The 26785-nt window shown below is 41.2% G+C and overlaps 1 protein-coding gene across 1 annotated transcript; it reads right to left on the bottom strand.

The window, feature by feature from the left end:
- Positions 1 to 326: 326 nt before the first annotated feature.
- On the bottom strand, positions 327 to 26785 carry LOC104147805 (complement component C6). The gene is made up of 19 exons (XM_009680679.2): positions 26691 to 26785; positions 26458 to 26555; positions 25201 to 25358; positions 24224 to 24380; positions 21645 to 21789; positions 20971 to 21112; positions 19954 to 20092; positions 18637 to 18837; positions 16221 to 16461; positions 14558 to 14680; positions 13427 to 13593; positions 12259 to 12484; positions 9029 to 9200; positions 8249 to 8360; positions 7317 to 7449; positions 6095 to 6286; positions 5456 to 5546; positions 3879 to 4120; positions 327 to 1936 (listed from the first exon to the last, which is right to left on the bottom strand). Exons 3-19 carry the CDS (start codon positions 25356 to 25358, stop codon positions 1755 to 1757), a joined length of 2823 nt encoding a protein of 940 aa, XP_009678974.1. The 5' UTR covers positions 26458 to 26555; positions 26691 to 26785; the 3' UTR covers positions 327 to 1754.

Below are 26785 nucleotides of genomic sequence, written 5' to 3'. Positions count from 1 at the left end.
GAGACCCCTGTGATATCAGCATAGCAACAAATTCTAAATCATTGCAAGTACGGTCCTGATTCCACTGAAATCAACAGTAAAACTCCTACTAATTTCAGCAAGTAGATGATTTCATCCGGATTCAGTTTACTGCTGAACCACCACTATCCTTGTTAGCGAGTGGCAGATGATGTACCCTCTCTGTTCCTTAATGCTCAACTATAAAAATGAAAACTTCAGAAGTTACCCTCCCCCCCACCCCCAAAAAAAAAAAAATCAGGAAAAGAGAACAATGCAAGCCTTAATGCAAATGTTCATAAAGCGTACAACAAATCTGAGACAGGAGGTACTAGAGAAACGGGGGCAGCAAGTGACTCCTCAGCTGCCTTTTATTTATCACAAAATGATTTCATCTGGCAATATGTCATGGTGAGAAACATGGGGAAAGACAATCCTCATATTACAATAAAAATTGCTGGAGAGTCGTGCCAGATTCAGAGTCCTATAACGAGAAGCTAGCGTTAAGGTTAGCAGGTCAGGAGCATGAAATCTTTACCACTTATTGAAGGTGCAGAAGGCATACACAACCATTCTGAATGACTATTCCCCTTGGAAATATGACCAGCAAGAAGGAATAAGGGTATTAAAGAACAAAAGCTAGGGATAATCAAGTCTGCAACCCTCCCCCAAATAATCACCAGCCTATTAATATGAATCTTCAGTTGGAGGAAAGTAGTAGAGACTTACGAGGGCAAACCACTCTGTTATTTCAATCATTTTTACTATACATTTTAAGCAGAAAAATGCAATGCTTTGGTCTATTGAGCAGAAGGATTCATCACTTTTTTCCTTGAGCTCCATACAGTTGAGACTGGCTGGTCCTGATTTGGGGAGCTCAGTAACATACCAGATGTAGGTGTCTGATACCTCCTTGAAGGTAAAAATTATCGTTCCACCTCCAGCCCCACACCCTGCTCCCAAATGACACTGCTCAGCCCCTGGCCAGGTGTGACAGTTATACATAGCACAGATCATGACAAGTGCCTGTCGATAAATAATTTTTTTTCCTAATTTTCATTGATCTGCTGACTGGTAGTATAAGAAAGTGACCTTTAGATTTCAGCTTTCTTTCCCTTCTTGAAAAGCAAGTTTCTAAGCTTCAGGTTTGCAAATCCTAAGCCTATAAGGCTCAAAACTGACAAACCAACCCAGAGTGCAAAGAGTTGCCTCCTTCAGTTACCCTAATTAAAAATCTCATGGTTTTGAAGGCCTCGCTCATAATGACGATACATTTGCAGTTAGCGGTATTGTGTACCGCTCCCTGAATTGGTACCGTGAAGGCCCACGCAGGTAGCTGCCTTCGTGACCACGTGCCCAATCTTCCTACCTAGCTGCTACACTGGGATCACAGCCAGTAGGGCAACGAAGGTGCAGAGCAGTCAGAAGCGAAGGGATGGAGCAGCAAATGACTGAGGAGAGAAAACGTTTCATCCAACATCAGAGGAAACGAGAGGCAGAGCTCCCCTTCCTCCCTCTGCACGTGCGCAGAGGTACTGGCAGTGGTAGCAGTCCCCATACTCCGCACTCCATACAATTTTCAGACAAAAAAAAATGAGCCCATCCCCACCCTCCTCCCAGAAATCCAGCAAGTCAGCTCAGGATTTTTTTCCATCGTTTGTTTTCTAATCCATTTGTGCTTTCACTGAGTTGTCGTCAGGGTTGGTCAGCAGGCATACGGTGGGAATATCAGGGTGGACGCTACCCAAGCTGCCAGGTTACTGCAGGCAGCTCCCCGGATTCAGCACCTCCATTTTCACACCAGCGCACTTCATGGCTGCTAGTGTGCAATGACTGACTGTCTTCTTCCTCCCAGTTGACACCATCTGGATGCAGTGAAGCTGGCTGTCTTCTCTGGGGCACTGGTAAGGCAGCAGGCAGGAGCACTGGGTCTGTGTCTCTGTGAAAGAATGTGTTGGAATTTTAGCTGCAAATATCATGACTAAACATTTTTTTTTATAGTTTGACAATGTTTCAAAATCAACAGGGGAAAAATGTCATTGCAGGTTCAAGATACATTAGTTGCAGAGATCCTAGTGTGCGCACAAAGATATCAGGGTATTAGAAATAGAGATAAAAGAAGCTTTAAATATCATTTTTTGCAGCACTGGCCCATACAGAAGCAGAAGTGAAATTTCTAACTATTTCTATCCACTGGTTTTCCCTGACCTTTCCTCTAAATAAGAAGTTATTAACTTGACTTTCTATTCCCAATTATCCTTATGCACAACATTGCTGTGAAATGGAGTCTTACGGTCCATATTGTGTCAGGTTCTATTTCATGAAATCTCCTTTTATGAATGCTAAGCTACCTGCTGCTGGCCTTGGTAAAGCTCAATACTGCCTGTTACTCCATTACTCATTTCTGATCTAATCAGATTCTGACTTTTTAGATTCTTTTCCAGAAATTACCTAGGCAGAAAACTAAGTTTCTGCCTTCCCTTTCCTAAAACACGTCGAAAGAGTCTTTTTTCATCAGTTTAGCTGCTTTCACATGGTACTGCAGTATCTTCTGCCCCCGTGTTAATACCACCACTCATTCTCAGGAATACCAAAATTTCCATTCGCTAAATGTTTATGCATACCTGTGGGAAAGAGGACTTTTGTGAAGGTGAGGAGGAAAGTCCAATTCAAACCTCCTGAGCACCACAATGGAATCTTATTTTGTTTAATTTTACTCTCACTTGCTCTCTCATTTTTTGCTTGCTGAACAGAGCTCTTCTGGGAGCCTTTTGGAGAAGAATACTGAACAGCTGGCACAGGATCCAACTTCAAGCCACTTCCACCATGGGAAAACACCTAGGCTGCTTTAGGGCTCTGCAGTAAATAAGCCCAAGGCCTTTCTAAATCATAACCACCTTCTGAAGACTCCTCCATGCTGTGTTGCCTGAGGTGCAGACTTGGCCCTGGCCTCTGCTTCAGCCTCACACAGGAGCAATACCTCATGTGACAGCTTTAAAGTCATCATCTTCAAACTTTGTACTGCACAAATCATCCTGAATCTGCAAAAGCACGTTTTACGATTGCTGCACATCATGAGGGCCTTTTTACTTGTCATAAAAGGACAAGGTACGATAAGGATCGTATTTGTCTCTAGAAGCAAGTAGAGGAATGACTACGGCTGCCACTCAGCCTTTTCCTGGCAAGCATGTGATGGGTGCCAAGCCAGCCAGCACCTCATACGCTTACAGGAAAACTCACTGCTCTTATCAGCCAGTTACACAGTAAATAGCCAAGTTGCACAACAGTGTTTATAATATAATCCTCTTAGGGATTTCACCAAACAGCTTAGTTCATTAAAACTCTCAATGAACACAGTTTGCACATATGGGTATTTGCAAAATTTACCATTAAAATCCTATTAAACTTGATGGCCCCTGTCTTGTTCTCTAAGTAGCACCATGATTTAATTTCATAATTTAATTATATGCTGTTGAGGGTGTGGGCCAGATTAACTCCTGGAGTACAAAACTAGTGCTTAGAGTATCGTCACAAAGAATGGCACATAACATTGTGAATTAAGTTTCTGTGGCCGAAGATTTAAATATTAATTATCCTAAAATCGCAAGTTCCCTTAATCCTCAAGTTCCTTTTGTGCCTTGACTACTAATGAGTGACAGCTTTATACTACTTCTGACTAAGGGAGAAGGCACATACATGAGCGCAACACACAGTAGGAGGGACAAAGGACTGACCACACTTCCATACTCTTCTCACCACAAATTGCCCAAAGGAAACAGACCACAATGTCCATAAAACCCATTCTTAGAGCAATGAAGCAGCCAGCATGTTTCATTTTCAGTGCCTAAACCCTGCATAAATTGTATTGTTCGAAAGTATACCTGAACAGTCTTCCCAGTCATAGCAGGTGTCATAGCCACATGGCACTTTCTTCCGGCTATTTGCAGAGAGCTTTGCCCTTTCAATAGCCCAGTCTTGATTGGCATCACGACTGCAAGGGCCGACATGCAAGAAATGAAATGACTGCTCTCGGAGGCAATTTTCAGCTAAGTACTCACAGCTGGGCTTTGTCATGGTCTGTTCTGAAGCAGCATGTAGCACACAGATGTCTTCCGAGTAGTGACTGCCCCAGGAAAAAAGGAAAATCATTTTAGCAGACCACAGAACAAATCCATGCTTCTAAACACTCTGCTGGCATAAGATGAAGAGCCACAGTAAAACTGCAGCCAGACTGGATATATATCTTAAGACCCGAGATGGTCCCAACTGCTGCAGCATCTGGACCTTGGGAAGCCTCTGATACCTCAGCATAGCCCCATGAGCTAAGGAAGCTTTATTCCCATCCAGGAGATGAGAAGTGGAGGGCATGCCCACACAAAGAAATGGAAGGTGAGCTCCATGCATGCTGTTACCTCCAGAAAGCACAGTAAACTAGCACAGGCCCTAGGCGGGGTTTAGCTGAGTTAATGCAGCACTGCTACCATAGATGTAAGTTTGCCCTGAGGCATAATTAGATTGGGGCCAGTGGCAGGCAAACACAGCTATGCTGCTTATAGCTCCTTTCTGTACTACTTTTGGTTCCCAAGTGGATTCATTCTCTGCACGTGCAGGCATTTCTGAACCGTATCAAAATCCATCTAGTTAACAGAAGAGTCAGCCTATGCCTTTTTGACAAAGTGTATCACCCTCTGAACATGTTCTCTCTCTACTCAAGGGCTCTTGAGGGAGCACAGATGCCTAGTTATTCGGAGGCTGACATGAGTGAGATGAATCCCATGCCAAGGGACTGCCCATGGTCATACAAGAGCCTTGCGGTGGAACGTGCATCGGTCTCAGCTCTACAACAGTCCAGCCACTACTCGTTCTGCACTCATCTTTCGCATCCCAAGTACCAGGACAGCACTCAGACCCACACCACGCCTCCACCCTTGCCAGCCCTTTACTAAAAATGCTCTAGCAATAGAGGAACCCTCTATTCGCTTGAAGGATCAAAGGCCAAGTCGTGTTCCGTAAAGAGACGGTATGTCCGAGTCTGTTGTACTTTTATATGCTCTGGAGATTGAAACACGCACATATAATTTGCAGCATATTCACCTGAAAAAGGGTAGTTTCAAACACATGGAGTAGAGCAGAGGTGATGACAGTGTAAATCAAGAAATTGGAGGAAAAAGGGAAGAAAATGAAGAATGGGAATCTCCAGTAGCAGATGAAGATGTAGACTAGAAAGATGTGTGGTGATGTGCCATTTTGTTAATGTCATTGTTCATTATTCATAGGCTATAAACAGGGCTGTAATTTTGATACAACAGCATAGCTGTCTAGTATCTGAACAGACGCCAATAATCCTAAAGTTGTCGTCATTTTTGTTACTCCTCCTGTTCTGTCTTCACAATGGATTAACAGTGCATTGCTGGAGAAACGATGACTTTTCTTTTTCTAGTGAAAGTACTTAACTTACCCACAGTCCTCTTCTGGAGACATACAAACACACTGAGATCCAATCTGTTTTTGTCCTGGACTGCAAGTACCTCTAATCTTAGTTTGCTTATCTGAAACAAAAAAGTAAGAGCTGTTGTAACTAGTAACAAATTGAGCCTAACTATGTTAGACTTTTACTGTAAAATCTAAAATGAATTCATTTCAATTTATCCCAATTTTCTGTCTTCAAAAGCCCCCACGGCTGGGATTCCACAAGGATGCATAAGGCTCTACAAAAGCTACTGGAGAAACCTTCACAAGCTGAAGTTTTAAAATAGGCTTTCTCCTACTTTGCTTTCATAAAGCCTTCTTAAAACAGCTGTTTTTTTTTTTTTTAAATACAGTTTCACAACTGCATAATTAGCAAAATGTACAGTGCAACTTGCCCAAAAACATGAACTTAATGAAGAAGTTTGTGGTTGAATTTATATGGGACTGCAGAATACACATATTTTTATACATATATATATAAAGTAAAACCAAAATTAATGAACAATTGCTATATGTCTCAAAATCAGTCATCTGCCTCCTAGTTCTACCTAGCTAAAGTAAACACAACACAACTCTGTTGTGGATCCCAGCAGCAGAGAAACAATGAAACACCTGCAGGAATACTAACCTTTTTCACATGTTATGGATCTCAAAACAGACGGTATCCAGGACAGGTCTTTCCCACAAGTATACTCTGTCTGACCAGTGACTATATACCCAGCTTGGCAGCTTAACTTAATAGTTTCACCAATATTGTACTGTTGTTTAAATGGGGAAATCGTGACGCTGTAAGACGTTGGTGGCCTCAGGCATACTGAGGCTGTAACAAATAAGAAAAAAAAAACCCCAAGATTGTTGTTGTTTTCACAGTGCAGAAATATTTACAGCAAATCATAACGCTTCAGTTCAAGAGCCATAGTCACAATAATACCGAATGGGTCTGACTAACATTTAAAACTGTAATAAATATTTATCATAATTAAGTCTAGAAATTTTCAATGCACTGTCATGTCAAAAAGTATTTTTCTATCAAATACTGTAAAATATTTTTCTATCAACAGCTAAATAATTACTTTTTCTAATGTATGCTAGTATGAGTAATTTAATTTTACAGAACGATAAAAATAATAAGACTGGCACTCGCAACATATTTTAAAAGTTGTTTTTGTAAATGAAGCTATTAACAAAACTATTAAATTGAATGGCAATAGAAAGCTCATAAACATGGTCAAGAACACATTCATGATAAAATGAATATTAAGTCGATAAAACTATACCGAGTTGTAGCAAACTATTGGAGTGTCTCCTGTTAGTACACCTAGGTCGGTTCTGATCTTTAATTTTGACTGGACTATAAACACATCAGGGTATTAATCTGTGGTCAGATTTTCAAGGTAATCTGGAGGAGTTAGAGACACATCTTCCATTATAAAAAGTGGGAGTCAATTCCTCCAAGAATGCTTTATTCAGGGTAACTGTCATCAACTTAAAGATTATCTAGATAAGTGTGGAACCAAAATATGAGTCCTTTCGTTGAAGATATTTAAAACTAAAGTGGAGAAGGAGCTGATAACAATCAATCTCAGCGTTTTCTAAAGCGCTGAACGTTGCAATGTCCTTACAGAATATGCAATAGCTACACTCCTGAAAAAGGAAAACGAACTCAAAGAGGAACCATCTAGTGACTCAGTAGGTTTTTGTCATCTCTAACGTGAATGCATGAGACGCCCTCCTAAAATGGTATTTCTTCAGATACCACTATATATTCTTTTATTAAAGCCTATATTATATTCTGTTTACTCTTATTCATCTTTTATGCTGCTGAGCGAAACTAGTTTTCTGTTTCTTACGTTCACATTCAATATGCTGCTGTGTCCAGGTTTGATCTGGCAGACACCTAAGGAACTGATAGCCACTGAGGACATGACCAGTCACGCAGGCAATTTCGGCTTCCTCCCCCACAGCGTACTGGTTCTTTTCATTCTACAGAAAAAATTAAATTGGTGTTAACTGTAAATCACATTCAGAATAGTTTTAAAGAAGAAAATGAATTAAGGTAGTGAAAAATAAAATTTCAATTAATCAGCTAAGTGAGAAATTTAAGACAATATTACCTTAGATTTAGAGATCCCTTATTATTGAAGAGTAAGAGAAAACACGAGCTTCTAATTATTTAGAAAAACATTTCCACTAAACAGGTGGAAGTGATCTTTTGCAAGTGGTGTTACACTTCCAATATTCAGGTGAAATCAGCAGAAGTAAATACTTGTGAATGTGGCCTATTTCTGTATACCTAGTAAAGAGGCTGTAAAAACTGACAGCTCTGCAACTTGAAGAAAGACTGCAAGAGCTGGGCCTGTTCAGCCTGGAGAAGAGAAGACTGAGAGGCGATCTGATCACTGTGTACAAGTATCTGAAGGGGGAGTGTCAAGAGGATGAGGCCAGCCTCTTCTCCGTGGTGCCCAGCAACAGAACGAGAGGCAACGGGCAGAAACTGAACCACAGGAAGTTCCATCTGAACCTGAGGAAAAACTCCTTTCCTGTGAGGGTGACTGAGCATTGGAACAGGTTGCCCAGAGAGGTAGTGGAGTCTCCTTCCCTGAAGATATTCAAAAGCCGTCTGGATGCGATCCTGGGCAACATGCTCTAGGTGACCCTGCTTGAGCAGGGAGGTTGGACTAGATGATCTCCAGAGGTCCCTTCCAACCTAAACGATTCTGTGATTCTGTGAACTGTCCCATGTTCTTTCCTTTCATATCACTCACCCATTTTTCACGCTCACCCTGATAAAGCCATTTTCTGGTGGGTCTGGCCTGGAGCATCCAGACTCAGGTTCAGCAATCAAGATTTCATCTTCTCTCCTTGCTTCATCATCATTTATACAAGGAGCCCCTCTGAAAAGTAAGAATTCCCTCATAAGCATGCATATTAAACAGTGGTATCACCAAACTCGGACAATGGTAGAAATTCAGAGCTTTACACAGCAATGATAAGAGTTTTTTCCTCACCCCAAAAGGTAATTAAAAAACAAACAAACAAACAAACTTAATTCTAGTAAGTAGACGGTGATGGTAAAGGTCAGAAGTAGCAAATATTGATAGAAGAGACACTGTAAGAGAGCTAAACAAATGATAGCTATAGAGCCACCTTTTTATTTTATTTATGAAGAATTTTCATATCACATTAGAAAAAAAGAGGTGATGAACAGCTGCAAATGGAGGGATTTTCTAAGGGGTGATAGTGTCTAAATACATTGAGCAGTACTGAGGGTCCACGTGAAAAAAAGGGAATTGTAAAATCTCGTAAAGTGGGTGAGTTCTCTACAGCTTCAGGTTGGAAGCCATGCAAAGCAGAGTAAAATATCTGTAGATATACGTTAGAATACAATTCTTTATGTATTTCCTGGAAATAAACTTGAACTTGAACAATTTCCTTCTCTCAGCCCCCACCAAAGTTCAGACAGGAGAGCTGTCTCTGTTATTTCTCCTTGATAGCTGCAAGGCCTCTCTAGAGGGCTCTTCGCCTCACAACCATGGAGAACTTTCATCTACTGTCTTCTTACCTGTCCATGAACACCGAGACATAACAGTCCTCCTCCTCTTCCTGTTCACCCTCACAGGGCTTCCCTCCGTTCATCGGGGAGGGGTTATTACACTTTCGGGTTCTTTTTTTCTTGAAGGAAGCATCACATGAACTCCATTGAGACCAGCAACCCCAGCGGCCATCTACAGCAACTGAAAGAAATAAAGGAAACCCGTGTTTTAATAAATCTGCACCGTTCATTACACTTTTCTTGGTCCATATGGAAGAAGAACGGTGGGAAATTTGTAATAATAGTTTTCAGAAGATTTAAAATTGTAACTGTTAAGGGAGTAGGTTGTATCCAGACCGTGAAGTTTTCCAAAGAGCTGCTCAGCCAAATTCAAACTGCTTTAAAAGAACCTGAATATTACCTTCCTTTCCAGTTTTGGGCATAAGTCATTCAAACCCAGAAGAAGCCGATTTTCTACTTCTATTGCAGGCAGAGACATTCTCAGTTTTCACAATGCCATCAGCCTTTTTTGCTAACTCACGAAACGCTGTGCTATCAAACTAAATCTTGGAGCTCTAACACTAAGTCTAAAACCCAAATCTACTTCCCATGCAAACTAAATTAAAACACTACTATCCTTCTTACCCCTGGGGTATTTTGTCTGTGTCACTATGAAGGACTATAGAAGAATTTTTATTTACACAACATTTCTCCTCTGCATGCAATACACTTTTTATATTCAATTTATTCTTATATCTTACGTTGTTTATTTCTTTCAAATTATTTCTTTATCAGAGACAGATAACACGGCTTTTACATTCCTGAATCACTTTCCCTTCCTTCCTCCTTTTGATCTGCTGTTTTCCATAAGTATGGTATTGCTGCCAACTTCATTCAAAACAATGCAGTTACAATTGCATGCAACTGTTCTTTAAATTCTCCAGAATGCCGATTATATGTTCCCTCTCTTTAAGAGGTATTAAACTGAGTTTTCCTTCCACCTCGTAATCAACAGTTTTTATATCCACTAGCTCTTTTGTCTTTGCCATAATAGTCCGTAGAGAAAGCCAAGACATGGGTTTCTTTTAATTTTCACCTCAATTATCTTTGATCTCAACTTCATCCTTATTGAAGGACAGCCCATTTCTTTCTGTATGTTCTAGCTAGGGAATATTTTACTATGTCTTATAATTTATTTTACAAGTCAGGACTATTCAGTTTGATTTCTTGTTTAATTCTGCCTTTATCCATATGCTTTCTGACCATCACCACTGGATAAGAAGTGTCATGTGTTTACTAAGGGTAGGCCAGACATATCTTTGAATGACAAAAGTGCTGGGGGATATTTGGTAAAAGGTATGGCATAGATATAATGTATCGTGAGTGTTTTGGAAAAGCATGTTAGGAACATTAAAATGGCCATATTAAGTTAGATGAAAAGTACATCCAGCCCAGCATTCTGCTGTTAATGGTGACCATAAAGATACCTAGGGAGGATTACAAGAATAGGTAGTGCAGGCAGCAGTGCTTCCCTACAGAGCCTTGAAAACTCCAAGGCACTGGGGTCAGAGACTTCCCGGACGCAAAGCAGCAACCTTATTTTTTAATAGTCCTTGATGGACTCCTCTGTTGCTGTGTCCATTTGACCCTTGAGACCATGCACACCTTTAATGGGCACAATATCCTGTAGCGAGGAATTCCGCAACGTAACGACACTTTGTGTGGAGAACCACATCTCATTTGTTTTGGACTTGCCACCTTCCAGCTTTGTATCCTTACCTTGTGAGAGATGTTGAAAAATAAGTCCCTATTCACCAGTCATGATTTTGGATAGCTTCATCACGTCTTAGCTCAGTTATTTGTTTTTAAGTTAGAAGAGTTCTAGTTTAAATATGGTGCTGTAAAACTAGTTTTGTTATGTGAAAGAAGATTAGGATTAGTAAAAACAACATAATGAGGAACTGGCTGGGCTGAAAGGGATTTATTGGGATGTGGGTGGGTTATTAATCAGCATCACAGGAATCAAGAAAAAAGTGGATAAATTCACCTGTTTATATATATGAAAAATGAGAAAGTGTTATACTGCTCAGGTCAAAAGCAGATTAAATCCTTTCACTATATTAAACTGAGACCGTCACTACTCCTGGAGCTCCATAGGGTTCCGACCTACTCTGCCTGCACCCCCCAAGCTGCGCCACCCTGGGGGCCAGCTGCCTGCACCCCAGGGACCTGAAGCCCTGCTCTGGTATGGCCTGCCCATGTAACTCTGGTGCAGACCCTGAGGAAACAGCCAAGTTGTGAGAAAGCCACTAAAGTACAACGGCACAAGATCGCAAGTAAAATTACAGACAAAAGTAAGACTGCTGAAACAGGACTGTTAGCAGCTCAAGGGGCCGGGGGGGGGCGGGGGGAAGGGGCACCACCAAGGAAAGGTATAAAGTCCTGAAGGAAAAAAATAGGGAGTTATAATATGGTAAGCCAGAAACATCAAGAGCCTATCCCTAGGCCAGGTTGTCCTGAGGCCAGCCCTTCCCCACCTGGCTGATGCTGCCTGGCCAGCAAAGACTTCCCAGGGGTCTGAGAGGGAAAACGCACAAACTAATGCTTATTCTCATATCTGGCTAAATCCCAGTTGTCTACTCTATGCATTAGCCAATAAATATCAGCTTTTGACTTATGCATATCCTGCTTGCGGCATCTGAGCACCGTGAAAGGGATATGAGCAGAGTGACCCAAGAAGGTTGTGACGGACTGTGTTTTAGGACTAACCCTTCATTTACTATTTTCAGGAGTAGCCTCAGCTCCAGAAATAAGAGCTTAGCATCAAAGTCTACCAATGACTCAAAGTCTGGAAAATTGAGATACCACTATGGAATATCTAATGGAATGGATACCTGGTATAGAAGAAGTGGGTTGAAACTTAACAGTTGAAAATGCAAGACTAAGCACTCCTACATTAAGAACAATATTTTTTGATGTATATTAGAAATATGACTTGGAAATAACATGGCAGAGAAAGGCTCAGACATCAGTCAGTTACAGGAAACATTTATATAGGGTCATAATCATTCTGTTGGGTTTTTTTTAAATGAAATTTCAGATTTTTTTTCTAGAGAAAAATAGAGAATTTAATTTTCAAATGAGCTAGAAAAGCAACACTTTTCAGCTTTTCCAGAGCATAGGAATTCATGATCACAGCCCACTATGCATTCTACATCAGAAGGACCATATTTACATCATGACAACATTATCCCAGATACCTGATTTGTGATCTGGAGTCCGCATCTCACAGTTGTTCCCGTAGGTGCCGGCCTGGCACAGGCAGAGGCACTCCGTCCCGGAAAGCACAGGTCTGCCATTATTGGGGCACGGAGCACACTGGCAAGGGTCGAACCTGTCCACGTATTCTCTAAGGGCTCTCCTGAGGTTGCGACGCCTGGTCACTGCACACGGCACGTTCTTCACCAAATCCACGATGGGCGACACCTGAAAGATAACCATCCAGTAAAGAATCGCTCAGCCGCAGCAGTGTCCTGCTGTGGATAGTTGCAAGGCAATAGTTGTCAGGTCAATTTTAAAGGCAACAGAGCATATATATGAAGCTATATCATAAATGAGTTTGGAGTATTGCCACGTAGAAAGTTATATATGCTTTAAAGGAGCCTGACAGCTTTATATATCTAGATTATCCCATTTCTATTGTTCTTATTTCCTCTGCTTAGGGCTCAGCAAGCCAGTGGCAAAACTTTCCAAGGGGCTATTGCCTCTAAAAATTCAAGTTACCGTAGGTGATGCAGGGGATGCTTACACCAAATCACTGCATGTATGAAGACACCCTCATGCTGCCTTCAATACATCAGCAGTTACAAGGGGAGGAAGATCACAGCACACTACTTTCAGGTAAGTTTTGCAGTTTGCCCTGAGCTCTTTGCTGCTGTTTCGGAGCTGCTGCAGCGTCAGCCAGGGCCAGGCAGTTAGTTGAGAGTACTCACATCAGCGCAGGCACACGCTGCATTAAGTAAGCAGGGGAGCAATGTTATGGGACTGCCAATTCATTTCAACTTAGTTATGTGCCAAAGCTTGCGGAGTAGGCTGACAAGGGAAAGCGCTCCGGAAAAACACATGTTCTTGCTCACTTGTGCAATGCTTTCCTGCAAAATGACTAGTCCCTGCCCACACCTGAGCTCCAGTTCAGCTGGTGCCAGAATAATTCACTCCTGTTCCTCCCTCTATTAGCTGTGGCACATAAAAAGTAGTTCTAATAAACATTTTGCATGGTTTTTTGTATTGTGCCTGCACATTCGTAATTCGTATCATCACATTCAGCACCGTTCTGATTTAAAAGATAAGAGAGCTCGGAAAAGTTCTCTAGAGAACAGCAAATCATGGAGTGCTCTACTATCTCACTATTTTTTGCTCTTCTCTTACCTCAAAGTCAACCACCACAGGATTGTCCTTTGTTGACTCCAGCCAGTTTGTGAAGACAGTATGCTCTGGAAAAGCCCCCTTTTTTTCCCAGGCCAGAGCTGCAGCATATTCTGACCTTCCACCTTTTACCAGAGACACCGATCGTTCGGCCGACTCCAGAATGGAACCTGAAAGAGAATTTCATTGAAGAATTGTCAAACGGATAAAGGCCTCCACGGACAGTGGATATAGCAACAGAATTATTAAAAACCAAAACTATAAGAAAATATAAAAGAATATATTAGGATTAATTTTATGAAATCACCCTTAAAAGAACAGAGTCTAAACTCATGTCAGTCTTCCAAAGAAAAGCGCATAACATCTCAGCCACAGAAACATGGAGATCTACACAACAGACTTGTGGAAGATGCAAGAAATACAACAGACTCCACTAGAAGGGGGATGCTCTGCAAGGCAGGACCTTTAGTCCCTCTGTTAAACATCTGAGTAACTGGAATTGATCATAAAATGAGGCTGCAACATGTGGCACAGGTAATCAAATCCCTGCTTTTGTTGATGCAGGATACGTGACTCCTGCAACTCTTGGAGAAAATTAACTGAGACACGTTCCTGGCACTACCAAGGTGTCTGCTGCACCTAGATTTTTGCTTGGTCCAACAAGAGAGGGAGGGGAAGGGCAGGCCTGTCTCGTTGCTGCCAGACTCTAACTAGCCCCAAGCCGCCCTCAGCAAGGACTGGGGTCGCTGTTGCATACTGCAGGCTGAGCCCATTTCCCACTTGCAGCGTGGGCTGCCCAAGAGCCGAGGCTGAGGGAGGTGTTTGTCAGACGCAAGACTGCTGGGAAGACACAGCACCACTGTGGAGCCCTTCAGACTGGACCCCCCCAGACACTGGATCTCCTAGCACTGCACTCCAGAGCAGAGAAAAAGTACTCCCAGATCCTGATTTCTTTTGTAAGTGAGAAGCTGTTTCTGATGCCTGCTTCAGAGAGAAATACTAACTCCCCTGAAATTGGTGGGAGCTGCACCTCTACTTCACCAAAGCTAGGATTTTACCCTGGGCACCTAGCTGAGGGAATGGTCTCTCTCATAGCAAATGACAGCACATGGGCCTCGTTCTCATCGCGGTCACCTTCGTGTTTCACAGTCATTCTGTTTGTAGTGCATCTGGTACTGACTTTCTTTTTCTTTCTGAAAAGGACACGCTTAGTGGTTTCTGTTCGCACACACTCTGTTGATTCCTCCACTGTCAGACCTAGAAATACCACAAAGCAACAGCTGAATCACTTGTTAGGTGATAGTACCACACCCTCTGGCTCCCCGCAGCAACACAAGCCATTGCAGATCTCTCTGCACATTAGTTTCTTTCTGACGTCCACACCGTGTTTAAGCTCCTCACCCTTCACTCCCCACTGCTGCCAGCGCCTCTTTTGTTCCTCATCTGCAGGCTTTACTCATGTCCAACTTCTCCTAGATTCCTCCTGCTATTCCTGCTGGGGTGGGTATTACTCCCATGCCACTTCTCCATTGGTGTCTAACACCCTCTTCCGCCACCAGCACCCCATGAAACAGCTCTTATCCTTCAGTCTAATCACGCTTGTCTGGGGCAGTGAGCTGCAGAGGTCAGCAGCGGTGGGAATAGCAGACTGTGCCACTCCTTGCAGCCAGGGGCTTGGAGAGAGACTGCTCCTCCTAGGGTGCTAAAGATAGATTTTAATACATCCGCTTTTTTTAAATATATGTATACACACAGAAAAATACTAATATGATATATTTATATACTAATGCTGTGTATATGTATGTATACACACATACACTTATATAAAAATGTGTAGATATATTTTATAGCAGTTTTTAGGTCAGATAATCATTCCTGCAGCACTCAAGATCATTGGCCAGCAACTGGTCTAGGGGGAGACTTCACTGCTGCAGGCTTCCAGTTCCTCCAGTGCAAATAACATTAGACAGGGTCATGCTTACCAGCTCCTTCAGGTACCCTCCCACATAAGTTACAGTGATAGCATTAAAAATCACTGCTTTTAACCTCAGATTTCCACTTTGGTAGTGTTCTTTTTCATTTTGACAATCTGGCTGTCATTAGAGTCTGAGTCATTTTTAACCATACCAACAGACTCAAGGATTGTACCCCAGAAGGTACCACTTCAACTTCTCATCAGGCTTCAGTCCTACCATGGCATGTGTTTGACTGGAATATCTTTGCCAGGTGGCACCTGGTCTTGATCTGGAAATCTTAAGAGTTGTCTCTAAATATTTCCCACTGGATGAAGTTCACTCCCCCTCCCCGGCACTTTCCCTAGTCTCTCAACTCTGTCCTGCCCCCCCAACCAGTTGCTCTTTCTAGCTCTCCTGAGCCACCCCCCAGGCAGCCCCCACCCCAAAATCCCAGGGCTGTGCTACCCTTCCTGGGCAGCAGGACACAAACAACAGGTCTGGACATACTTGTTCTCCTGTACCACTTTCCCTACCCCTCTACCAAGGTTGTAATACATCTCACAGGGACTAACACCAGGACCATAATCCTCCAATACTCTAATGTTGACCAAGTTGGGATCCCCTTGGACTTTTGAAAGTAAAACAGTCTAGAACAAAAATTTCCTCTTACTCTGTTTTTAGGCAGTGTGGGCTATTCCTCTAAGTTTAAAGGATTTTTTTGATGTTGATTTGGAGAATTTACTGCACAGCGTAAGGCCTGAAAAGTGACAGTACTTTTATCTTAACTAAAGCAAAGGAAAAGCTGGTAAGTGAATCGTGACTTCTTGCTGAAGGTAACATACCTGAGTTTTTCAGCTCATCTGAGCTGTACTGGTAAAGAATGTCATAGGAACCACCCATCTTCCCTGAGGTGTAATAATGAGTACCGAAGTCATCAAATATTCTGCTGTATAAAGCATAGTTGTACTCCAGGGGCAAGTGATTAAGTGCTTTTAGAAAGATGTCTGAGAGTTGCAGATGTGACTGCTTCATTGTGAAGTTTGCAACAGAAATCACTTTATGGACTCTAATAAAGTTGGAACTCTGGAAAAAAAAATAAAGGAGTGAGTGCTTTCATAGGTGGTTAATTGCACAAAGTAGAGGGGCTGAGAGCATGATCTGAGCTATCTTGCAAAAACCAATTGACTCTGTGTATCACACTGCTTTAACCATGAGTAAACTAGCAAAAATCAGCCCTTAAGTTTACAAGAGCCCTGTTAGTTTCTGTAGGATAATGCTCCATTGCACTGTGGGAGTGCATAGGATTCCAACAAAAATTAAGTCTCCATAAGCACCAGAAAAACAGAAAGCAAAACAATTCCTGACATAAGAAATATACCAGCAATAAGACAAAAGACCAGGATGAAAGGGTTCAGCATGTAATCATAATCCTCAAATATAGGACTAGTTATAAACAGCCCACTAAGTTGGGAGTCTGGATACTAGTTCACTGTCATCGAGTCTCATAACTTACTTATCAGTATGCTAAAACTAAAACTGCATGGATAAAGTTCTCATTCAGCTTAAGTGTCAGGTTTTTAACAGGCAAGGTTTCAGGAAGGACATAAAAAAAGTAGCAAGGTTCAGAAACATCTTACATTTAGAAGTCTCATGCTTTTGAGACAGTCAATTCATTTTTATGATGCTAGAGGCTGTTAATGTGTGAGTTTAAATAAGGAGGAGAGGAACAGAGAGCACTGAATGAAGAGATTTGAAGAGTGGCAAAGAGACAAGACGAACAAGATCAAAGCAAAGAGACCAAGAGCAAAGGGAGGGAGAGGAAACTGGCACGAACAACCCATCTGCAGAGGGGAACGATTCATCATGAAAAGGCTTTTGGTACCGATTCATACGTAAGCTCCTCTACCGAACTTTTCCTGCCAGGAGTCTGGCTCTACTCTAGCTGCATCTTCTAAGCCAAATGGGCTTGGAGACAAGGATGTACCTAGACAAGAAGTTTCCCACGGAGGGATTTTACCCTGGGTCACCTATAGCCAGACTACTAAGTTAATGGCTAGTTACAGTGCGTTCATTTCCATATGAAGTTTTGGGTTGCGTTTAAGCAAACAAGAAGCCACCATTCTTCCAAAAATGATTTCCCAGTTCCACAAGAGAACAACTTGATCTACATGTAAGTATCTTCACAGGAATCAGATTAAATAGCTTTCCAATGGCTAGAAGTTTACCATAGATTAATTCAGACTAGAAATAATGAACTAGTTAAGTCAAATTACTTAACCACCAGGACAAGTTACCAAGGCTTGGAGTAAAGCCTCTGTCATAGGAATCCTTAAAATTAGGACTGACATTTTTGTAAAAGATGCTTTCCAATTTTACTGTAAGTCCTGGGTTTCAAGCAGGCCTTAGTTTTGGTTAGTCCTATGGCTTCTGCTATGCAGAAACGCAGACCAAACAACTGATCCTTTACTGCCATTAAACTCTAGAAATACATGAATCTCTAATATATTATCTTTTAATTCATCTGCACTAGAATCTCATGGGGAAAAAGGCTTTCCGTTCTCAGAAACTTTTCTCTGAATGTGTTACTTCTGAGATTATCTTTGTGATCGATCACAACTTGGCAGCTGCGTGACTCCAATATTACAAGGTGAAAGTTGCTTAGCCAATGAAAAGTTCATGTGGTTTAATTCCCAATACATACACATCTATAACACATTCTTGAGTGGACTTCATTTTAGGAGTTGTTTGCCACTGTTCCTTCCACAGCATTCTATCTTCTTAACCTATAACGGAGACTGGGAAAGGACTGATTTATCTGATTTGAAAACCTCAAATCCATGTCAAATCTAAACTTTAAGTGCGATAATCCTATGATTTCTGCAATAAATCAGAAAAGTAGGTTACACTATAGAAGGTATGTCACAAGCAGGAACATGCTGTGGTATCAGGAGAGGAACTTCCTTATGGGTAATTCCTGTGATTTTGTAAAATGCAACTCCACCCATGAACGAATTGTAAGGGTCACAGCACACCCGAAAAAATATCTTTATTTCCTGACAGAAAACATAGGACACAGCAGTAATACTGTTTGACAACTGTGTTGTAATGGAGCACCAACTTTCTTTAATCACAAACCAGGTAATTTAGGTTTTTTTTTTTTTTCTTTTTCCTGGCTTGATCTTCAGTATCAGTAGCTCAGTTCTCCAAGATGAGCAGATGGAAAATGAAAGGAAGAAATTGGAGGTAACATTTAATTACCTTTTCATATGAGGCTTCAATGGCTTTCTTAAAGGAGGAAGTTAATGTGACTTGTATCCGTCTCTTTTTTGAGAATAAAAACGGGATCCCAGAAGTTCTTTTGCCAGCATGAGTGGATGAACTACTTCCAGCATCACTGTCACTCAGAGGAGTCAAATCATTGTAGAAATCTGATGCTACATCATCCTCTTCATCTACTACCTGGAAATTCAGTAAAGGAAACTGTGTTTGCCCAAATAATAATCCAGAACAGAGCAACCTATTAGGAAAAAAATTCAAGAATTCATTGCTTAAAAGAATCGTGCCTGAACATTTGCGACATAGCAGTAAGCTAAGAAACCACTCTTATAACAAAAGATGAGTTTGTGAGACAAGTTAGTAGATGAAAGAGATATGAGACGACTTACTAATATGCAGTTATATAAGAGGGGAAAAAAAGAGAATAAACGTCTATTACTTCCTTCTGAAGTTTTGCCACCTGAAGCTTAGGAGTAATTTTTCAAACATACTTTTCAAAGATTTCCAGACCTTCAGTCTATGTCACAACTACCTTTGTTAACTACACTAGGTGTGAGTCGCAGTCCCACAGCATAGAGCTTGGTGTTTTCTGTCCTTTCTTCTTGGTTCCCCTTCTAACAGGATGAATAGGTTTGATCCCGACTGGAGTCTTAGACCATACTTGCAGCATGAGAACCCATATTGCATGACGGACTAGGGTGAGAACCCATATTGCATGACGGACTAGGGATAGGTGGAGAAAAAGAGGGAGTGACCCTCTAGTCCGATAGCCGTGGTAAGCCTCAGTGGCACTGTCCTGCACAGCAGGGGCACCCAGACAACTTTAGCATCAACTCAGAAGTGACTGAATTCAGGCAGTTTGCCCCCAGAGAAATACCAGAGAAGATGACTTTATACGTTAAAAGACAGAGATGAACTCCTAGAAGTATCTGAGACACAAACCATTAACTTTTCTGCGGACTAACATCAAGAACTTAAATCACACAGCTTTGGAGAGACTTTGGCAGACCAGTGTTTCTTCTATTAAATATTTCTGAGCATAGCAATTTTTGAATCTCATGGACCAAATCTACATGTTACAAACAAACCAGTTACAGTTTCCAGAGAACACATTAGTGTGCCCTTTATTCAGGGCTTTAACTTTATTCAGTTACTCCTTTTAAATTCATGCTAAAAAAACCTCACCAAGTTGAGAAGTCCAGTCCTAAAACACACATCACCGCTTAAAACTTGTGCACGTAACTTGGACTGATTATGAAAGGGGGTTTTCAACTAAGAATTGAAAGTGCTTGAGAGTACCTGAAAGCTGACAGCCTCCAAGTTTGCAGGAACACGATACAATTTCTTTGTCTCATTGTGCTTCACTGTTGTACATCGTCCTCCATTGAATGAGTTGCCAAGGACTTCCCCTCGACTCTCTCCAGCCAGAATGTGAAATCTAACAGAAAAATAATATCCAGAGATTAAAAGATCCCAGAAAGATATATAGACTTGGATCATTTCAGTGGTATATAGCTGCACTGAAGATACTGCAGGTTTAAACCAACAAAGGATATGCTTTTTTCAAAGCATATTACTGCTTTGAAAAAAGCTTCTCTACAAGAACTCCTTATTCATATTTAACTTGCTCAAGAAAATAACATGTCCAAGCTGTAGCAGCAAACCTGTTTCCTACTTTCCATCGCTGTCCTCTAGATAATTACGGACAATGCCAGCAGAAGACTTCTCTAGTCATTCTTATTCAAAAGCAGAGAGATGATGAAAAATGGCCTGGGAAAACGAGTGGTTCTCCATTCATATCATGGATGATGTTATTAGAGCGCACTGAAATCATTCAAAAATGCAAGACCATGTGGGTCTACACTGCTTAAATCAGCAGTCTGGAAGAGATGGTGGTGGGTATTAAGATGTGAAAAAATTCATAGATCGTGCATAATCAGGCATCTTTAGACGAACATCCTCCAAGCTTCTGAAATGCTTTGACATAACCAAACCAGAAATTGCTGATAAGTGATATACCAGGTGCTGTGAGGGCAGTCCAGGTCCTTCAGACAGCAGTGCTCTCTGACAGCTCTTTCTATTGTCTCTAGTACAGCAATCAGCACAGAAGGGAGCCTAAGCCTGGAAAACGGAGTGGGCAAATTCTAGCCTGATTGATTAATTGCATTCTTATAATCTCTTGTTAATTCTAATTTGAGAGATTATCTGTTTTAATGGGATACTTTCACATGCTAATATGGGTGTTATCTTATTTATGCAAGTTAGTGAGATAAAATTTCATCATGTCTATGAGACAAGCAAACAAAACTGCCTTACCCACTGCCTATTAAATGCACACTTGGGATGCTGTCATACTTTCTGTTACACGGTGACTTTTTCTTCCCACAGTTTCTTTCATCTGAGTTGTCCCCACAGTCATTTTCCCCATTGCATTCCAGTTCTTTTGCAATACAACGACCTGCAAATAAAGCAGCGAGAAGCTTTATGCAAAAAGTCATTAAGTCTGAATGGAGAAGAAGGAAAAAGAGGAAAAAAACCCTGCAAGCAGTCAGTCTCTTCTCTTTCCCTAGTAAAGGTGTGAGTTTTTCTGAGGAATCTACAGCAAGGCAAAACAGGCCTTGATTCTTCTAGCAAGAAACAGTTGTTTCAGCTCTACTTATTTGCCTTTCTTGGGAGCTATAGTGGCTTAATTTAAGGTTTAGCAAAAAGACATGTGGATGAGGCTGTTTTTTGTTTAATCAGCTATATTTAAATTGAAGCAAAAAATAAATTCCCACAAGAAGGCTTACAAATTTAATAAAAACAGTCCAAGTTTGAACTCAGACAGACTGAATCTCTAGTCCAGTAAACTTTCTCCCTGCCCCTTTCCCTCAAACTTGTACACGAGATATACAAGCTCCAGATCACCTGAGCCTCAAATAAACAAACGATATCTTTAATCTTTTGACTATCTAATAGTTTCACGATTATGTAATGAAGAGTCTCATTACCACTTTCACACTGGAATTTTTTTTTGCAGTCAACTTCCACTATGTTGCAGAGTTTAGTTGGGAAGCATGGGCGGGAATCCACCAGTTGCTCAGTACAGGCCTGACCCCCAAACTGTGATGGGCGAAGGAGCGACCGAACACGAAACTGAGAGGAAGAGGAAATGAAAACAGAGTTATTTGTGTGTATTTTGTAGCTAAGGCACCTTGGTGGCCCCTCAGGCAGAGCCACATGCTGCAGTGCTGCTAAAGACTTTTGGAGCCAGAACCCTGAAGGAAGTCATCAGTTATTCTCGTCCTTAGGTCCTGTCATGCCATCACCTCAGGTAAGGCAGGCAGGGAACTGAAATCCAAGAGCCTCAGTGGCCCTGATGGAGTATATGTAATTAAACTTTTGATGGCCTGGGCTGTATCACATGAAGAAGCGAAAATACAGTCTCTGTCTCTTCAGTTTAAAGGGTAGAGTAGGAAACGGTATGTGAATAGCCTACCTAAAATTTTTCTTCATCGTCACTGCTGAAACAAAAGTACTATGACAATAGCATATTCCCATTCCTAAATCAGCTGGCCTGGCTCCCATTGTTTCACTGGCTCCCACTTACAGGGGCCCCTCATTTGAGGAGCACTAGGTGACTGCACAAGATGAAAACAGTTCTCCTGAAAAATTCTGTCTCTAAAGATCTGGGAGCAAAACCTGGAACTCACTTTTGTTTTTTTTCCTCCCCGTCTCGGAACCCGCCACACAGAGTAATGAAGCTGCAGGCTGCTAGACAAATCACTTCAGGTAGATTTCACTGGTAAGCCCTTGAGGTAGGGTGAAAAACATCTTCATACAGCTGAGCTGCTCCTTCTCTAAGATTTTTCCCCGTATGATAACTGTTTCCTTGTAGACTTCCTTCACTGTAGACCCCAAGTGAAACAACGCAGGAGGACCTCTACTAAAACCAGTGTAACTAGGTAACTATTAAGTGTGGGTGCAGAGGAGCAACACAAGATCATCTGAACTTTTGAACTCAAGATAACATTTCCTTGTACTCCATTTGGGCCCCTTAATACAGTTACTTCATTGTTTATGCGGAGCTTCAATCTGCTCATCCCCTCCCACTTATTAGGAGCTTGCTTATAGTGATCTTCACATTCATCTTGGAAGTCACATCCTTCATGTCCTCTGTTCTGATGGCTGTTAGTTTTTATAAGGATCATAAGGAAGAGTTTGAAGGGAAAATGGAGCTCAGCCTACAAAAGCACTTTTCTGCTTGAAACAACAGACATGCTGCATCAGTATTTAAAATCAATTTTAAAAATGGAACAATGTTTTATATATCAATGCCTAAGTAAGAAAACTGACACTTGAACAAGAGCCTGTTAAGCACACAGAATCCAGTTCAATTGAGAGCAATGTCCCCTTTCAGCTCTTGTAGCTTGTTTGCTGTCTCCTGCTGTCTTTCTCTGCTCTGCTCTCATGCTCTCTATCCCAGCTGCAGGATAGGATCCCACAGGACAGTTAGCATATCTCATGCCTAGAGCTAACAGTTTCTTCATGGACTTCTACATTGGGCTGGTCTCATCTTGCACAGGCAGAATCAGAAATAAGTCTATCAAAAGTCTAAGGATATACTTATGACACCTAACAGGTAGTCAGGCCTGGATTTCTGAAGCTGCATGGGACCTTCAGAGGGAGAACTGTAGGCTGTGTCTGCACAGACACTGGGAGTTGATCTCATGGTCAGGCCCAAGCTGAGACCCACCAGCCAGGTAACGACTATTAACAACCTGCACTTCACTAACCTGTAACCTCATATCTGTCAGGTCCCCATTTTGTTAGGTCAAACTGACTTTACCTGCTCTTTCACCTCTCCCCTCTCTGCCAGAGAGGGTATCCAGGTGGCAAAGACCTTGCACACTGGAAGCGTTCCAGCAGTCCTACAACTAACTCCTAGCTCTACTGCCAGTCAATAGACACAAGCCTAAGAGCAGAAAACACCATCTGGAGAATGGATCCCCAAAGGGTTTTGTTCTACAAATATTAAGCACATCCACGTGGCTTCTGTGTAAGCTACAAAGGGTTGGGAAACAGCGTTCTGGATTTCTTGACAGCACTCTCAAACTGTTCCTGAGTATCAGTGTAAAATGCAGCCTGAGCACTCCCAGCCAGTGCCAATTAGGACTTACCATTTAACTCTTTTCAATGGATGATTTGATCCTATTACTTTTCTTGTCTTTAGAAAGTATAAAAATGCTGTGGATTAGTCATAAAGATTCCGTGACTTTCTCTTACTTAAACAGACATCCAAACTCTATGGCTTAATTTATCCTCTATGTGGAAACTCATTTATAATGACAACAGTGGCACTTTTCAAGTTCTCATAAATGGGTTAGCACTACTAAATTGCCTCTTTCTGTTGTGATCTCCTTATTTTAACGTTCCCTCCAGCTCCTACTGTTATGATAATTTATAACCAATTTCCCTTGTTAAGTTAAACTGTCATTTTGCAGCTCAATTTCCATAAAGTTAAATGTCTGAAATGAAGGCAACTCTTTAGTATCATTTATTGCATCCATATAATAAGTTTTCTACCTACTTGTTTTTTAACACACGGGTCACATTCTGACCAAGGGCCAAAGTCTCCAAGCTGACAGTTGATAGGACATGCTTGCTGGTTACATGCACGAGACTCCTGCTTTGTGCATAGCTGGTCACAGAAGTTTTGCATATAATATTCATCCATTCTTATTTGCCTAAAAAAATTAATTGAAAAAGTTACACTAGAAAGGGAACATAGACAGACTGTAGACAGATATTCTCTAACTGTGGGTGAAGGCTAAAGATAATGATTTGAACCCAATCAAAAAAATCCTTAGAGTGATAACAGGCAGCTGTGAAATGTTGACTGAAAGAAAAATCCAAATGTATCAAAAGTTTATGGATCAAAAAACTTGATTTTGATCCATCTCACTTTGAATGTCCCAAGGGATGGCTTTGGAAAGAGAGCCAAGACGGAAAGAGGGGAATTCTAGCCAATTTAGAATATGCCAGTGAATTGCATCTAGTTTGGTGACGCTGAACATTCAGTTGACTTTAATTGTTGTTGAAAATTAATCCTACAGGGAGGAGCTTTGTGTGGGCTTGCCATGCCATAGCTTACACCTCCCATAACATTGCTATACATGGGGCAGACCTCCCAGAATGGGGCTCTGAGCCCTCCTATGCCCCCCTACCACCATTTGCTCACATGGGCTGGGTGCTCAAGTGCACATGGCTGGCAAAGCCAATTTAGGACAAAGCTGTTCTCTCCTCACTAGGCGTGTTGGAAGAAATAAGTTCATTTGCAGGTTCATTTGTAATGCACTATATACCTAACCTTGAAAATGTGTAAATCTTACAATTAAAAAAAATTATTCACCTGGTAAACACTTGGATATGGCAATTTTTATTTTTCAGTATGTTATGGAAGCAGGAGCTTCAGAGACAACTGCTCCTCCCCAGATATTTTCAGATATGTTTTCAGAAGACAATTAGAAACATCAAAATAAAAATAGAGAAGTAATTTGGCCCTACCTGTGCCTTGTCTGTGTTCCATAATTGCAGGTTTGTGAACAGCTGGACCATGGACCCCAAGGATAGTGTTCACAGTAGCACCCCTGGCTGCTCTCAATCACCAGGCCCAGCAGGATGAAGTGAATTAAAATAGCCTTGTCTATACTGAACGTGTTCATCTACAGCAAATGGATGGGTAACACAAAAGCACACATAACTGGAGCATTCACAGTTGTGCCCAGGTCACAGTAATATATTTGTTTTGATGCTGAAAGTCTGTAAGTCTGACTCACAATACAAAGTCACTTACCCATGTACCTGGAAAGTGGCAACAATGCATGAGATGCATCAACAATTTAGTTAATACTTCAAGGACCAGTCGTAGAAATCACAATGGCTATTTTTGCCACTAATTTGTCCAAAGTACTAATCGCGACTGCACGTTATTTCAGTTTAACAAATTGTTTATAAAACCTTTTGAATATGTGACAGAGATTTGCTGTTGCCCATATTTTTCTAATGGTATAGCCAAAAATATTTTCTAGGAATGAGAATAAAAGCATGAGCCAGTTTCTTCTAAACAACATACAAAATAAGCACAGAAACTTAAGATTGGCCAGGCCTAATCTATTACATCTTAGCTATATGCCTAAAATCACCCTTTGCATAAGCACATTGTTGCAGGGGATCCTTTTTTCAGCCACTTGTTGCTGTTATTCTTAGTTTTGACTATCTGGTCTAAACCATAGACCATCGCTATTCAGAATCGTCCTTGATCCTCTAGTCAAACTTTATTTCATGAAGATGAAGGTTATAGATAGTCTTTGAGAAGGAATAATTCTTGGTAAACTTGAACAATGTCTTCCAGACAAACCATTTATTCATTGAAAAAGGCAAAAGTTATTTTCCTCAACCTGAGAGCAAATAAACAGGCGATTTGATAGACTGTTATGGTAGAACACAATGATTTTGTTTTGCCAGGCTATAGTTCTAGCCTCAAAAACCCAAAACCATCACTGAGAAAAAGCAAAGGTTCTTTTTTTTTTTTTAAATCAGGTCAAAAAAAACTTTAGTCAGCAAACTGCACAAGTCCTTGCCCAGCTCTAATGTGGAACTCAGATTGCTTTTTACACAATAATTCACCAATGAACAATCCTCTCTAAGCAAGATTTTTTTAAGTATAATCCACACCAAAAGACTGGTGTAACTAAATGCAGAGAAACCAACTACCTTGCCAATGAACCAAGAAGACAACAGGTATTAGATCTTTTTCCTTACCTGGAGTTCCTGGCTCCAGCGATGCCCAATTAGAAAACAGATTCTATATAATTCTCTCTTAGCTTAATTCCTTCTCTGAACATAGATAAAATTCTCATCTGTTAACAAATTTCCAGCCAATGAGTGTCTGAAGTGTATTAATAGCCTTAAAAATGTTAAGTACACGATAGAGATGAATTGAACCTTTTAAATAAAAATATATATATATATATCAGCACACTTAGTCTTGATACCTGTATGCCTTGAAGTCAACAAAAAAACCCTTCCTTATCAGCTTACTGTAAGACTGTTGGTTACAAAGTCAACTTTGCAGACTGATGTGACCTCA

Source organism: Struthio camelus, chromosome Z (assembly GCF_040807025.1).
Source record: "Struthio camelus isolate bStrCam1 chromosome Z, bStrCam1.hap1, whole genome shotgun sequence".
NCBI classification, from domain to species: domain Eukaryota; kingdom Metazoa; phylum Chordata; class Aves; order Struthioniformes; family Struthionidae; genus Struthio; species Struthio camelus.
Note: the sequence above shows the minus strand (reverse complement) of the source record. Positions and strands in the feature narration are given on the sequence as shown.

Excerpts from the sequence above, each read along its gene's own strand:
- LOC104147805 (XM_009680679.2), bottom strand. The coding sequence starts at position 25,358 with ATGAACACGTTCAGTATAGACAAGGCTATTTTAATTCACTTCATCCTG. Across the intron at positions 13,594-14,557 it reads AATGACTGTGAAACACGAAG|GTTCCATTCTGGAGTCGGCC; the intron begins GTGACCGCGATG and ends ATTCTCTTTCAG. Across the intron at positions 7,450-8,248 it reads CAGAAAATGGCTTTATCAGG|AATGAAAAGAACCAGTACGC; the intron begins GTGAGCGTGAAA and ends TTTTTTCTGTAG.